Source organism: Octopus bimaculoides, chromosome 16, assembly GCF_046866305.1.
Source record: "Octopus bimaculoides isolate indiv1 chromosome 16, ASM4686630v1, whole genome shotgun sequence".
NCBI lineage: Eukaryota > Metazoa > Mollusca > Cephalopoda > Octopoda > Octopodidae > Octopus > Octopus bimaculoides.
Window position 1 is genome coordinate 29,279,081 of NC_142943.1, and position 16,337 is coordinate 29,295,417.

At 34.6% G+C, this 16,337-nt stretch overlaps 1 protein-coding gene across 2 annotated transcripts; it reads left to right on the top strand.

The window, feature by feature from the left end:
- The first annotated feature begins 9,150 nt into the window (after positions 1 to 9,150).
- On the top strand, positions 9,151 to 13,738 carry LOC106872907 (uncharacterized). 2 transcript variants are annotated; one of them, XM_014920083.3, is made up of 3 exons: positions 9,151 to 9,418; positions 11,683 to 11,952; positions 13,485 to 13,738. In XM_014920083.3, the coding sequence occupies exons 1-3, from the start codon at positions 9,385 to 9,387 to the stop codon at positions 13,682 to 13,684; spliced, it is 504 nt and encodes a 167-aa protein (XP_014775569.1). In that variant the 5' UTR covers positions 9,151 to 9,384; the 3' UTR covers positions 13,685 to 13,738. The 2 variants fall into 2 exon arrangements, with proteins under 2 accessions (XP_014775569.1, XP_089220997.1); XM_089364871.1 differs by lacking the exon at positions 9,151 to 9,418 and adding an exon at positions 9,479 to 10,006.
- Positions 13,739 to 16,337: the final 2,599 nt, after the last annotated feature.

Genomic DNA, 16,337 nt, shown 5'->3' on the forward strand with positions numbered 1-16,337 from the left:
AGTATTTAAATTTGTTAGTTTCTTTGGGAAAACTCATATATTCACCATTAGGACATCATTTCTTTCGTCCTTCTAATTCTTTACTTTCATTTCTTTGTAAGATATGGGGGTGGGGTGGTTCTCGGACCCGAAGCTACTAGAGTACAGTCTAATTTCCTAGTAGAAACATCGTATTTAAAACTTGGTTTGCTGGAAGGTTGTTAGATTAAGGTTAATTTATTGAATCAGAATTAATGAGCATCGTCATTCAAGAAAAGCCTTAATACAATTATTTTGTTTCCTAGAATTTGGGAAACGGATTAGAATATGGGTGCATAAGTTTAGCAAGTAGTGATAAGTTTAGTTAATATAGCCTCTCATCAAATCGCACGTTTGTTATGACGCCATATTGAATCATTGTAGTCTTTGCATTAATCTAGTGAACGAATTAAAGTGAGCAGCAAGAGCGAACCATTTCTAGAAAAACTAGTGCTTACATCATCGAAAATTTAGTTATAGGTAAACAAAAGGCAGACATAGAACTTAGGCTAAATATAATTTTTAATTATATTCGTCATTGTTGCTGTTGTAGTGGTTTATGAATTTTTAAATAACTCAGAATAAAACAGACTAGCATAATATGACAATGTTAACCCTTGGTTGCAGTTAATAAAATCAAAGCTCCGTCCTCAACATTTTTCTTGAAGTTATAATTATCAGCTGTTGTTGAAATATTTTCAATCAAATTATTTCGATCAAATTATTTCGATCAAATTTCGATTTAACCGTTCTATAAACCAAACGGTTCAAATTCATATTCTCGACACTATTTCGCTGATTTTTCGACAAACCACTTTTCGATGTGCAAAGCGGTTTTTGCTCCATAACAATACTTCTAATCTTGTATGGCTGATATATAAATAAATACAAATTTCGTCGAAAATATCCAACCCAATCCGTTGCTCAGTTTGACATCACCACCTGGTTCTTGGATATCTTTAGCAGAGTCTACTCCGCTGCAAGTATTCGAATCAGGCCTCCGGTCAGAGGAGAACTCCTTTTCAACAGCTAAGGAGACTCTGAAGGAGGAGTATGGACACTGTCCTTGCTCCTTTTTAGAGAAAAATTATCTCTACTTGTCCCACGATGTCTCATTATTTCAGCTTGATGTTCGATACATTTTCTAAAGTCGCTTTTTTTCTTGATGTCACTGGTATGTAATATAGTTAAATGTTTCTTAAATATTTCAATATAAGACTACTTTGTCCGCATGTGAACTATTTATGGCAAAGCAAGCCAACAATGTGATGTCCATCTTTCTTCACACGAACATTTAAACTTAGTTGCTAACTAACGAAAGACTGACGGTAAGCGTTGAAAACTGTACCTTCGCTTTCCCCATAATATTTATTCAACATCTTAATAAACAATACATTGAATATCTTGTCTATGAATACAATACAGCCTTTTTGGTGCAAGGCGGGTTTCTCGTCCAGTAAGTTAACACCATATTGACTCAAATGAGTATGACATTAACGCTGAAAGGCTGTTAACGTGAAAAATCTGTAATGACCATCTAAAGATAACATCTTCAGTCTTTTCTCAAAGTGAATTTGAATTAGAAATTGTAGAAGAGAATTATTTCTCTCGACTGTGGAGAAAAAAAATTAAATATTTCGAAACTTCAAGAAAAATACCTTATCTGGAGGAATGCAATGAGCTAAAATAATAACTTATTTGATGTTCAATAAATGATACAGGCGTCTGCTGAGGTAAAACAAGAAATTATTTTTACTCCGGTGATTCCAGTTCGAGAATCTTGGCGGTGTGTATCCAATCTGTTATCAACAACTTCAGTTGTGAACAGTAAAACAACAAAACAGAAAGAAAAAAAAATTTTCCGCAACTCTGGGCTGCTTTGAAATTTTTTCCGTTACTTTAACGAAAAATAAAAGATTAGTTTAGTGAGTATAATTTCGATGTTTCTGCTTTCTTTTTTTTTTTTGTCTTATAAATGAAGGATATGACAATTTATTGAAGTGCAAGCCATAAATGAATGAAAGAGGAAAGATTAATGTTGCATGATGAGCGTGTCTTTTCTCATGACTATAATAACGTACGGAAAACTCGAAATTAAAATCTGACCGGAAAAGTCCGCTCATCACAAGGCTTACAGTTACTCTGGTTCTTTTTCCATAGAAATAGGAAAGCTTACTTTCAAATTTTAGCACAAGGCCAGCAAATTCGGGAGAAGGATAATTCGTTTGCATCAACCTCGGTATTCTATTGGTACTTATTTTATCGACTCCGAAAGGCTGAAAGGTAAAGTTTACCTGGGTGGAATTTGAACTCAGAACTTAAAGACAGATGAAATGCCGCTAAGCATTTAACCTGGCGTGCTAACGATTTTGCAAGCTCGCAGTTATTTTTATTTTTCTAAAACATTTTTTTGTATCTTCTTTTCAATTCGTAATCGCCAGAATTCTCATTTTAAACGTTTCAGTTCTCCTCCAAATCCTAATATAACAATTTTATTCCATCTCATTTGTGTAAACTAATCACGACTTTCAATATTCGTTGTCTATTTTCAAATAGATAAGCACATTAGGAAAAATATCTCCATTTTTTTTTACGTCTTCCTTTGCTATATTGTTATCTTGAATACGTGTGCCTTATGTCTGGGAAACAGAGAAAGCAGAAAGCGAAGGAGTGTTGAACATTTTCCTTGATCGCTTATCAAGAAACGGTGTTCAGGAATTGATTTATCACGATGACTGTCAGTCCTAGCTCAAACCCTATAATGTTTAAAATTATTGTATGATACGCTGTTAGTTTAAAAAAAAAAAGACCCAAACATTTAAAATATTTCATTCATGTAAGTAATTTACTGCAAAAAGAAAATAATAAGGTGTGTTGCTTGTATATTATTTATTCTCTAAATTTCCAATAGAAATACTAAAGTGACAACAAATTCATCTTATAAGGAAAGAGGAAATAATTTTGGCGGGAGTGTCCTAGACTAAAACATCTCGATATAAACCACTTGAGAGGAGAGTAATGACAGGAATATACGGAAAATACTGGACTACTAATATTCATCACATGCAGTGATGTCAGCATCTGTTACAATTCTTAAAATGTTTCATTTCTTCCTCAACGTTTTTCTGATTTCTTGTGAAATGTACATATATATATATATAAAAATGTACTAATATGAACTTTTAGAATATTTATTTTTGATATCTTATATTTGTCCGTATTCCGAATGCTGTTATTTAAATTTGGAGTCGAATTCATTTGAAGATGGCAAGTTTATTCTGCCCACCAAATGGCAAAATCGGTTCAGAAACAAGTAAATTCGGAGAGAGTTTTAAAATAAATTCAGGACGTCTGAAGAACGAATCGATTGGAATGACTTCTGCTTTCCTTTTGCGTAGAAATATGTTGATATCAGTTTAAAGCAGCAAAGATTTGCGAAACAGAACATCGAACGCTTGATGGATGGTTGCTTTGACTACGAAGTCATCTTTATTCTTTTTTATACTCCATTGGCTTTGTGCCGAAATAAAACTTCGATTTCTCTTCTACATTCCGACTGCAGATGTCTGATTTCTTGACAAAAATTGCTGAATTACTGAAAATTCAATATGAAAGAATTGAATTAATCTGTAATATCTATTGAAATTTGCTGAAATTATTGGGTCAAATTATTTATTATTGTAAATACTATTATTATTGTGGTAAATATCATTAATTGTTGTTGTGAATCTATTCCGTCCTCATCTTTTTAAGGCAGTTTGCCAATGTCTTCGGTTTGTGTGACATGGGAAACCATGAAAGTTGGTTCCAAGTTCACAAGCAGCTTAGTCTTTTGCTGTTTCGGAATTGCCAATTAGAAGATAAATCCAAAAACATTAAACATACTTTTTTAAGCTAAAAGAAAAAAAATTTCCTCTTCTTTCCTTTGTCTTCGAAGATTACTTTTACTGTAAATATTATTCTTAGGAAAGAAATGCTAAATAAATTCATTCATTGTTAAAGTACACATCATTCTTTGTACGAAACATGTTCACTTCCTTTTCTATAGAAAATTACAAATATTAATAAACCAAATCAAATACTTTTTATAATCAAAGGTAATGTCTAATTTATTACTGAAAATGTTATATAATTGCACCAACAAAAAATAGAATTATAAAATTGGATACCAAAAATAATAATCGAAATTTGTATTTCGATTATTTTGCATTACAAATATTATAATTACTTTTTTAAACATGTACAGTTTTTTTATTTTTTTTTATTTTTATAAAAAGATTTTTTAATGTTTGAAAACATGTACATTTTCATTTTTTTTTCACAGTTTTATGAAAACTTGTACAGTTTCAATTTTTCAATTATTTTACCGTTTTTTTTTTCATCTATTTCACATGTCCATGAGCCGAGATGATTTATTCTCAACCGTTCGTTGTTAAATTGTCTATGAAGCCAGTGGGAACTATTTATAACCAACCCAGTGAAGAAGAACAGTTTAACCTAAGCCACGAATCTCATTAAATTAATTGCGAAAGCAAATTTTATTAAATTCATCATTAGATATTCGTAAATCATTTCTATGTGGCGAGTGGAAAGCTTCACCTTTTTTTTTTTTTTTAATGGAAACTTATTCGTATGAATAACATACGCTGTTTTCTGTTTCTGGAAAATTTTCTTAATATCCAGTGACATTAGGTTTTATTCCTAATGTTTTCAAATTTTGCTTGAAACAACTTGGGTATATATATATATATCCAATTAAATTATTTTTTAAACATGGAATATCTACCATCCTATATTTTTTGTCGATAGAACTAAGCATCCATTGATGCGTTCAATTTAGTTCTATCACATTTGCATTACACACGTGCGTGTGCGTGCACGCGCGCACACACACACATACACACATACATGCACCCCTCCCCCTACACACTGTTTGTCTTATTTTAACATATGTCTTTCTGTCTCGAACACCTATCCAGGTATGAGGTTAAATCCTGTTATGGCTATCAAAACATCATAAGACCAATATTTCGTATCGCCAAAGATGGCTGTTAAGTCGTTCCCAGTTCGTGGGATCTTCTTGTTTTTCTTTCGAAGATTCATGAAATTTATGCAGCCTAAACTCTATTTAGTCTTATCTACTAAGAGTTTAGGGTTCATTCTATTTATGAATAAAATAAGAAATTAATACTGTAAAGAATATTGTAATTTTAACATTAGTAATTTCATTTTATTTGTTTTGCTTTTTTGTGAACCATTGTCAATAAGGAAAACTCTTTAAATACTGTTGCTTGCATCTATTTCTGAATTGGAATAGTAACTTTAAATACATACATACATACATATATATATATATATATACATATATATATATATATATACATATATATATATATATATATATATATATATATATATATATATATATATATATATATATATATATATATATATATATATATATATACATACATACATACATACACACGCATACATATGTGTATGTATGCATATATATATATATACATACATACACACGCATACATATGTGTATGTATGCATATATATATATATATATATATATATATATATATATATATATATATATATATATATATATATATATATATACATACATACATACATACACACGCATACATACGTGTATGTATGTGTATATATATATATATATATATAATGGCATGACCGTCACAAAATCCTGTTTTCTATATTGATATTTCGAATACTCTTCTCTGTAATGAAGTATTAATATTAACACGTCTGGGAATATATGAAGCCGTTTCAGTCACTTTATATCTATAACTTTTAATCAAATGGAAAATATTAATAAACCAGAATATTGTTATGTTTATTCAGATTACGTTCTAATTAATTTAAATTCCAATATCTTAAGGGAATTTTATTTTAATGAGAGCGTTTTAATTTTGTGAACCTTCTGATTAAATATTTTAATTAAAAAGTCTACATTCTGAGTTCAAACCTAGTTGGGGCGTATCGAGTCTATCGTTTCGATATTGGTTGAATAGACGATATCCAAAGACTCAATCAATTGCAATTGGAAATCCTGCCGGAAAGTTTAATGACGGTTTGTTTCTGATAGAACTCCATGGAGGAAATTCCTGCGGACTTTATCCCGGCGACCCAGCCTAGAATTGAAGGCGGAGAAGACGAATAGACGGCTGGAATCGCTATATTTCCCAGTAATGTGTTTAATACTGACCAGCGGGAAAACATTCAGAAATACAAAAAATAAATCGCTTCAATTTGTGTAAACTATCAAAGTAGTTTTGCTGTAAAATATATTCTGTATAAACATTATATATATATATATATATATATATATATATATATATATATATATATATATATATATCAAAAGTTGAAATTTATTTGCAAATATAACTAAATATTTGTCACTTTATACAGAATTAACTTTCATTTTTTTTTCTGTGATGTATTGTATTTATTTTTGTCATAAACTCTGTTACGCGGAAAGATATTTAGTCAAGTGGCTATTGTACTGAATAAACGATATATATATATATATATATATATATATATATATATATAAAATTATGTGAACATTGTGTTGTTTTCTTATTGTAAAAGATGAATGCGACTAAGTTCTTATTGTTAAACCCAAGTCTGATAGAGATGACCTGTAATTACAAATGTTTCAGCCATGCCATTGTTTTGTTTTGTTTTGTTTTTTTCAGCCATCTTGTATCTATAAATATAATATTCAATGCAGTCATAGATATGACATTTCCGAACAGGTGGGGTGTAAGTTGGGGGAAATTTGGCAGCTATTTCTAGCAGACAGAAGGATCACATAGTGACTCCTTTATTACTACGTTTCATACTAGCATATCAGCAGCTAAAACATTGTATTAAAACTATCAGCTGCTTCTTCGGTGCCTTTCGTTGAGTGCATGCTGTTGAACGATCCAAACAAAGTCTCCGGTTTTCGAGCAACTTTTGTGTTGTAATTTCATCTTTCTTTCTCAGTCAGTTTCAGGGAGGAAATCGGAAACAAAATGACCAGATCCGTAACCCTTATTTTCTCCTTTGACCAAGATATAATATTTAGACTTAGGTTTGTCATGAGCCCTAAGGTTCATGAGGCTGGAAGGTCTGGTTTCTATGGTGTATGAATGAAATTGCAATACTCCCCTCTCCAGTTGAATTCCATGGAATATTTTTCTTTTTTTTTTTTTCAGAGTAATCTCTTTAGCCAAAGATACACAGAAATGTTTCCATGTTAATTTGCCAAGATCTACTTGATCTCCTCTGTATTACTATATATAGATATATGATAATTATATCGGCTAAACAAGATGAAAATTAAGACATCGAGTTAGCATACATAAGCGACAAATCAAAGATTCATCTTATAGAAATGTTCTGTAAAGTGAACATCTCGACATTTGTACAGACGATCTACTTGGGAATGCAAAGGAAGAATACATTATAAGAATTCTAAATCTACAACTAAACTGGAAATAGTGAACACTGATACTAAAATAGTTTCGTCTATATCGATTACCCTATAACGCGTGTGTTTGAAAAGCTGTACACAGGGAAAGCGCTGGCACAATACAAACGCTTCTTTCCAAAAGATTTGTACCATTCTAAGTATTTTTAGTAATCTTTAATTTAAGAAAATCTTTCTTCCTACACACACACACACACACACACACACACACACACACACACACACACACACACACACACACACACACTCATTTATATATATATGAGGAGGGGGAGAGAAAGAGGGCATATTCAACGAAGTACACAGGTGTGTATTGTATATTACTGATGAGTATAAATATGGAAATCTGTGTGTAGAGAAAGACGGAGAAAGGGCCAGAGACAGGAATATGCAGCTGTCCTTGCATACAAGCTTACATAAATACATCCGTCGTTACATACAAAAACATTCACGTATATACATACACATACACATGCTCATACAAACACACACACTACTAAATATATAAGTGTGTATAAAAGTATATGTGTGTGTACATGCATAGCTATGCATAGATACATACATACATGCTTATACAGACTCATGTATGTGGCCGAAGATAGAAAAGGATGAAACAGAAAGAGAAGTGAGAGAGTGAAAGAGAGAGAAAGGAGAGGTGGGGGGGGGAGGCATTCGAAATTAGCATAAATTCTGTCCTAGATACGGTCCTGTAATATTTCTCGATGCTGCTGGCCGAAATAACTAAAGAGAAGAAAACCTGAAAAGAATTTCGGCAAAACGTGATGTTTGTGTTAAAGGCCTGAAGCTTTCAATAATTTCGGGCACGTAGATATACAGGGAGAAGAAAGAGCAGAGTTCCATATTTATTGTTTGGCGACAAAGTGTGAGAAATTCTATGAATCATTTGACCGAATGATCAGGCATTGCTTTATTCAGACAAATTTGGTCGCAATTTACGTTGGCGTCCTTACCTTGTTCAATTGTAAATTCGGGAGTTCATCTTCAGCCCACTTCCTTATCTTCACACACACACACACACACACACACACACACACACACACACACACACACACACACACACACACACACACAAACACAAACACAAACACACACACACACACAATCACGCACTCACACGAATACATATACACGTTTATATGCAAATACAAAGCTTCCAGGCTTACAGATTTAAATGTTCACATATACACACACTCACGAACGCATACATCTATACATACATACATACATACATACATACATACGCACACATGTATATAAACATATACACACATTTACATATATATAATCTATACATATGCACATATATATACATATATCTATATTATATGTATGTGTGCGTCCATATATATTGTGTGCTTTATAACAATTGCATATCAATATATACATTTATCTATTCATGTTTCTATTTACCAACATACGCCCATCTCTGTGTGTATACACATATATACATATATTGTACTTATAGACCGTATTCATAAAAACAAATACGTGTGTGTATATATATATATGTGTGTGTGTGTGTGTAGTGGTAGCTGAATGTCACGATTGAATATGTACGAAATCTCTTGTGTAGCTATAGTAAATATTTAAAAATAAAAAAAAAACAAGAATACGGTGATACACACACGCATACAAACATACCTAAATACATACCCCTTCACACACACACACACACACACACACGTATGTATGTATGTATGTATGTATGTACCAATCTTACAAATTGACAGGAATAGCTCTTTCGTACTTCAAACTTGGTGTAGAAGATAAATATTCGTTTCGTACCGTCGGCTTTTACTTTTCATTTGGTTCTCGACTTGCAACGCGTTATGTTCCCTCTCAGAAACATTCCTTGCATCTTTGGTAAGCATAAATTCTAATTTTAAAAACCTATTCCGTTTGTTCCTGTACTCTTTGAATGGTATCAATCACTGAACGGCGGCCAAGCTGCGGCAAAAACTTCAATGAATTTTGTGAATCATATTGGTGCTTTGTCTATCTATCTATCTATCTATCTATCTATCTATCTATCTATCTATCTGTCTGTCTATCTGTCTGTCTGTCTGTCTGTCTGTCTGTCTGTCTGTTTATCTCTCTATCTATGTCTGTCTGATTGTTTGTATGTTGGTATGTCTATGTATGTGTTTGCGCATATGTATGTATGTACGTTTCTATGTATGTACACACACACACACACACACACACACACACACACACACGCACGCACGCACGCACGCGCACGCACGCACACGCACGCACACGCTTGTAAATTCAGTCATCGCTATACGGTTAAGAAACGCGCTTTGTAACCACATGATTTCAAGTTCAGTCTCACTGCGCGGCTTCTTGGACCAACGAATATTTTGGTGAAAGAAACTGAATGGAATGAATAGATGTGTGTGTGTGTGTGTGTGTGTGTGGAATTTACAAAGAAACAAAAGACGAAGGCAGGTATGTAAACAACAAACAGGTGTATTAGTTTAACGCTCGGGAATATGAGAAAGTCTTTTACGTTTCGAGCCTACGCGCTTCAACAGAAAGGAACACGAGAAAATAAACGTATATATGCGTGTAAGTGTATGTATGTGTCTGTTTGTATGTGTGTGTGTGTGGGGGGTATATATATATATATATATATATATATATATATACTCTCTCTTTACTCTTTTACTTGTTTCAGTCATTTGACTGCGGCCATGCTGGAGCACCGCCTTTAGTCGAGCAAATAGATCCCAGGACTTATTCTTTGTAAGCCTAGTACTTATTCTATTGGTCTCTTGCCGAACCGCTTAGTTACGGGGACGTAAACACACCACCATCGGTTGTCAAGCGATGGTGGGGGGGGACAAACACAGACACACAAACATATACACACACATACATATATATAAATACATATATACGACGGACTTCCTTCAGTTTCCGTCTACCAGATCCACTCACAAGGCATTGGTCGACCCGAGGCTATAGTAGAAGACACTTGCCCAAGTTTCTATGCAGTGGGAAAGAACCCGGAACCATGTGGTCGGTAAGCAAGTTACTTACCACACACCCACTCCTATATATATATATATATATATATATATATATATATATATATATATATATATATATATATATATATATATATATATATATATATATATATATATATATATATATATATATATATATATATATACTTGTATGTGTGTGTGTGTGCTGGTATGTACGTGCGTGTATATGTTGCATGTGTGCGCATTATGGTTGAATGGTTAAGAAGTTTTCTTCGTAATCATGAACTTCTTGTATCGATCTGATTGTTTATCGGTTTGAGTCACCCCATGATTTTTGATGAAATTTCGAAGAAGGAAACTGCGGAAGCCCCTCGATTGGTTACGTTTGTAATTTAATGGTTCGGCAACCTCGTCACACCATTGTGTCACGCTGATTCTGAGGATTACATTAAGGTTACTTCTATCTGTAGAGTATTCAAGCACTTATGCGACAATGAGGGAGAAAGAGAAAGGAAAGGAGGGGAAAGGGGGTGAGGTAAAGATTGTGAAGGAAGATAAAAAATAGGGCAAGAGGCTGAGAGAGAGAGAGAGAGAAAAGAAAACGAGCTGCAGACACAGAATGAGGAGAAAGAACAAGAGATGAACGGAGGTGGTGGGGGGAGATAAATTAGGGAGGAAAACAATGAGAGACCGAAAAAGAAAATGTGCAGATATGAACTGTGGAGAAGAAATAAGAGAGATGGGAAGGGGTAGAAATGAGAAGGAAAGAGTAAAAGAATTACGGAGATGTACTTGCATAGCAAGTGACCTGATCTGAGATCGTGTGCTGAAACAAAAACAATTGCAGCATGGAAGATGTTTATAAGCCATTTAAAAACACACAAAAACTGTGAGATTCATTTCAACATTTAAATTTAATTTACCAAAATATTTCCGTTGCTTTGAGACTGCGATCTGTTCACTGACAAAATTCCATGCGGCATTTCTGAGAATGAAAGACTGAAAAGAAAGATTTGAGACAGGGAAAGAAAGCGAGGGGGAGGGAGAGAGAAGAAGAAGGTAGAAAAAGCAAGAAAAATGTATTAAATGCGTGTTTTTGCTTGTCTATTAAAAATTTTTTTTTTTCGGTAGTTTTGTTCTGGAACATGTTCCATGTCATCAATGCTAATTTCAACTGTCCCAAACCATACGGTTACTTCCGAGACCCCAACAACTGCACTGTCTTCTACCGTTGTGTCAATTCATACCCGTATTTCTTCACGTGTCAAACTGGAGCTGTTTTTGATGAGATTCATGATATCTGTACATGGCCAATCAATGTACCCGAATGTTTGACAGACGATCAACATGTCACAACTACACTACCTCCCGAAACCATTCGGCCGACACGAAGTTCTATAGGTGTGTATTTCAATTGTTCTTTATATGTTGTTTTATTATTCCTTTGAAATAGATTTCTTTCTGAGACAAGAAAGAACGTACGCTGTCAAGAATGCTGTAAGGTATCTGGCCAGTACTAAAATCTTCTTAAAGGGACAGTTCAAACAGATTTGTGACATTGAGTTATAACTTAGCTGAAATATTAAGTCAATCAAATTGTGATCTTGAGACGTAAACAAGTTGGTGTCTTGGGTTATAACCGAATTTCGGTGTTGAAATATAACCGGGAGGTCAGTTTTATACAATGACCAAGCTGTGATCTTGAGACTTGCGCTTGACGTATCAAATTATTGAAACAACATTATATCACAGTTGACTATATTTCTACTCTACGTGTTTGTCCGTTGGGACGACAATGGCCATTTAGTCATTTTCGAAGGATGACTGATGACTGATGACTTGCGCATCGTCTTTGTTTAAATGAAGAATTATGCGTCAACTTTACTCTCTCATCCGATCCGTGACCATCTTCCCTCCAGTGATAAGACCAGGTCAAGACGACTGAAGATAGAGACGGATGCAGGGAATGACTCAGATGTCTTACTTGCCTCGTCTTACTCCCAAGACTCCACAATGCGTTGCTGCAGTTGCCTTTCTCGTCACTGAGCCATGAAAGGTTTTTAGGCAGAGTCTACCGGATACAATCTTCTCGTGCATAAATACTACATACCCGTTGCCGCAAATTTGTTTTGTTTGGTACTTTTCTCCGACAATTCTTCATCATTTCTTTAAAGACATTAACTTCAATACCAGACTTATAGTTTCATAATTAACAAGTGACGAGAGATTCCTTTATAAAAACTGTTATCTTGTGTGTAATGTAGCAATTAGAAAGCAGACGGTGAGTTTGATAGAATGCCGACGAAAACAACCGACAGATTGGCTGCACGTATTTTGAAATAGTGTTGCGTTCTGTGATCAAAACATTCAGTTTTCAACAGCTGAATCCACCCAGCTTTAAGCGAGTTTCATGGTTGATAGTGGTGGTGGTTGTGGTAAACTGTCTGTTCTGAATGAGCTGTCTTATGTTCCAAGGCGATCTAGTCGTGGTCATTCTGTCTCATTTCCTGTCAGAGCATATCTAGCACTAGACTGCCAAATATATTCCACCCAGATTATATTTGTGCTCTGGTGCACATCGATCTCGGTCTATCCATTGACGGTTCCAAATAACACATCAATTTTTATATGAGAGTACCTTGCTGGTCCTTCAACCATTTTCTGTTTTTGGAAAATAGTTAACTGTGATCGACCATTCCCATTCCGCCAATGACCCTTCCCACAATCCAAACTTAGCCGATTCCGAGAGAAAAGAATCGCCCCCAGTACTCGATTGGTACTTTATTAATCTTTGAAGGATGAAAAACAAACTTGACTTCAGGATTTGAACTCAAGTAACGCAAGGTATTCTAAGCCACATTTTAACAACTCTTGTTAATTCGTAATGCATGTGTGTGTCAGTGAAAGAACGCTTTTATTTTATATTTCCACAGGCAAAAAGATAGTCACAGACAGCATAGTACTGGAGATACCATCCGATTATATAAGCGATGAATCGCAATGTAAATTCATCCAGTTGACTCTGAACGTTATTTTGCAAGCGTTGGTCCAAGGAAGTAGCGTCACTAAATGCCCGGATGGAATATGCGCCGTACCAAGGATAGAAGTTGTCTGCAATACTGATTACAAATGATGGACAGGCCTTTCAAATTACAGCGAAATTAATTAAAAAGCTCAATTAATATTGCTACACGATTTGCGTTTCTTTCTTTCCTCCTGATACATCTCACTTTCATTCTCTCTTTATCATGTCCTATGTTTCTTTGTCTAGCTTCCTTTTACTCTTTGCATAAAAGACGCACGGGCATATTATTGGGTTGGCAACTAAGTTCCCGCCGTTTGTTTTTTTAATTCAATTTTTTTAAAAGGTTTAATAAAAAATAACTAATTAATCAATAATATATTCACCCTTGTTTACAACTTCTCCCCAACGTTCAATAAGATTCTCAATACTTCTTTGGTAGAAATCACCTGATTTCGACTCGAAAAATTGATCCAACCAAGCTCTCAATTCTGCATCAGTATTGAACGAAACTCCGCGCATAGCATTTGAAAGAGATCGAAAGAGGTGGAAATCTGTTGGTGCCAAATCAGGAGAGTACGGCGGGGGTGGCAACACTTCCCAGCCATGCGTTTGAATGTGATGTTTGATGGGCAATAATCTTAAATCCACTTCAAATTCTGGCACAAAGCCAGCAATTTCAAAGGAAGGGATAAGTTGTTACATTAACCCCAGTATTCGACTGGTACTTATTTTATCGACTCTGAAAGGTTGAAAGGAAAGGCAAAGTCAACCTCGGCGGAATTTGAAGCGGACGAGATGTTGTTAAGCATTGTGCTCGGCCATTCAAAGAATCTGCCAGCTCAACACCTTAACAATAACCCTAAATTGAAAAGTCATTTCACTCACACACACGTCACTGAATGTTGAACTCAATACAATGAACTCTTTTGAGGAAAAAAACAATCTTTTCTACACTAGGCACAAGGTCCGAAATTGGGGGTCGATTAGATTGATCCAGTACGCAACTGGTACTCAATTTATTGACTCCAAAAGGATGAAAGGCAAAGTCGACATCGGCGGAATTTGAACTCAAAACGTAAAGACAGACGAAATATCGTTAGGTATTTCGCCCGGCGTGCTAACGGTTCTGTCAGCTCGACGCCTTAAATATATTTTTCTACACTAGGCACAAGGCCCGAAATTTGGGGGGAGAGGGCCAGTCGATTAGATCGACCCAGTACGCAACTGGTACTTAATTTATCGCCCCCGAAATTTGAACTCAGAACGTAAAGACAGACGAAATACCGCGAAGCAGAGAAAAATAAAAAGTCACAACAATGAATTAATACATTTTTTTTTTTTGAAATCTTTGTTTTGTTTTATTATAGTTTGTAGTCTTACAGTGACTTTGGCAAATACAAAATAAGATTCAGTACAATGTAACAAATATTTTTTAATTAAGTAGAGTTAATTGGTCTCCAAATTATCAAACTGCAGTTGAAATGTAGCCAGGGAATTTTCTTTTTCTTTGACATAAAATGTATATTTATTGATGCAACATGCAGAGTGTGGAATCACCATTGAGATTTAAAAGGGGTGTGAGCACCAAAGAGCTGAGGTAAGCTCGAGAAGAAGAAGAACTGAAGTCTGTGACCCGTTTGTGATTCTCCAATTGTAGCCACTTCCCTCGCTAACGCCCTCAGGGTAAGGGATAAACGACATAACGTCCTATTTCCTCCCCAACACTAAACGTTCCAGGCTGTATGCCCCCTTCGTGAGAAAGTGACATATTTTACATATTAAAAATAAGAGGGGGGGGGGGGGGGCAAAAAAACAAAAAACAAAAGAAAAAACCCAGACTTTTGCCCAACTTTAACTGCTGCACAGATTTCATCAGTTTGTGTGAAGAATTAAGTTTAGTTGAAAACTAAATACAGCAGTATAATAATATCCGTGAATGGAGTTTAGTTTTAATATTTTACAATTGATATACACTTTCTTTATATTTATACACACAATAGAGAGTCTCAATAAGTTATATTTTAATTATACAGCTACCGAAACAGTTTTATTATATAAGATAAAAAGAGGGGAATATCCAGAGTTATGCTACAAGTCTCTACTCTACTATTAACTTGCTGGTGAACTGCAGCATCATGCATAAACATACATGCCAATATCGTACCATACTTCAGCATCTATGGATGCCTTATGAATCACTAAAGAAAAATATCTTGTGGGGTACCACTTGAAACAGTCACATCTTCATGAAATGAAACATAAAGCAATTCAATGAGATGTAGGAAGCAATCTCAGTCCAAATTATTCCTACATGAACAGGCATAACTTGGATAATAATTGAGCTCAGTACTGCAAGCGAACTAAACCCTAATTATATTTAGGGTACTGTTACTACTTGCAGCAGGGAGTCTTTATCTCTTTGGCCTCTGTGTGATTAAATGGAATGAGTTATTTCAATGTTCAATGTCATGGCCTCAACACAATGCTGATGTGAGACCAGACTGAACTCTCAGCCACTTAGTTTACTGCCAAATCCTATCTGAGCTCTTTAACCAAGATACAAACCCACAAGAGAGCTTTGTAACTCAGTTGCTTAACTTGGATTGATGCGGCCAATCTCTTTGATAGCCCCCACAGCATTTTTAATCTTGGAATTATTTAAATCCTAGAGACAAGATGACCAGAGCTAGAATACTATTGACTGGCTGCTTACATCTGTAGCATAGACGTACTTCAGTAGAGCTCACTAGGACTACATAAC

Excerpts from the sequence above, each read along its gene's own strand:
- LOC106872907 (XM_089364871.1), top strand. The coding sequence starts at position 9,949 with ATGTGTGTGTGTGTGTGTGTGTGTGTGGAATTTACAAAGAAACAAAAG. Across the intron at positions 10,007-11,682 it reads GAAACAAAAGACGAAGGCAG|TTTTGTTCTGGAACATGTTC; the intron begins GTATGTAAACAA and ends TTTTTTCGGTAG. Across the intron at positions 11,953-13,484 it reads GCCGACACGAAGTTCTATAG|GCAAAAAGATAGTCACAGAC; the intron begins GTGTGTATTTCA and ends ATATTTCCACAG.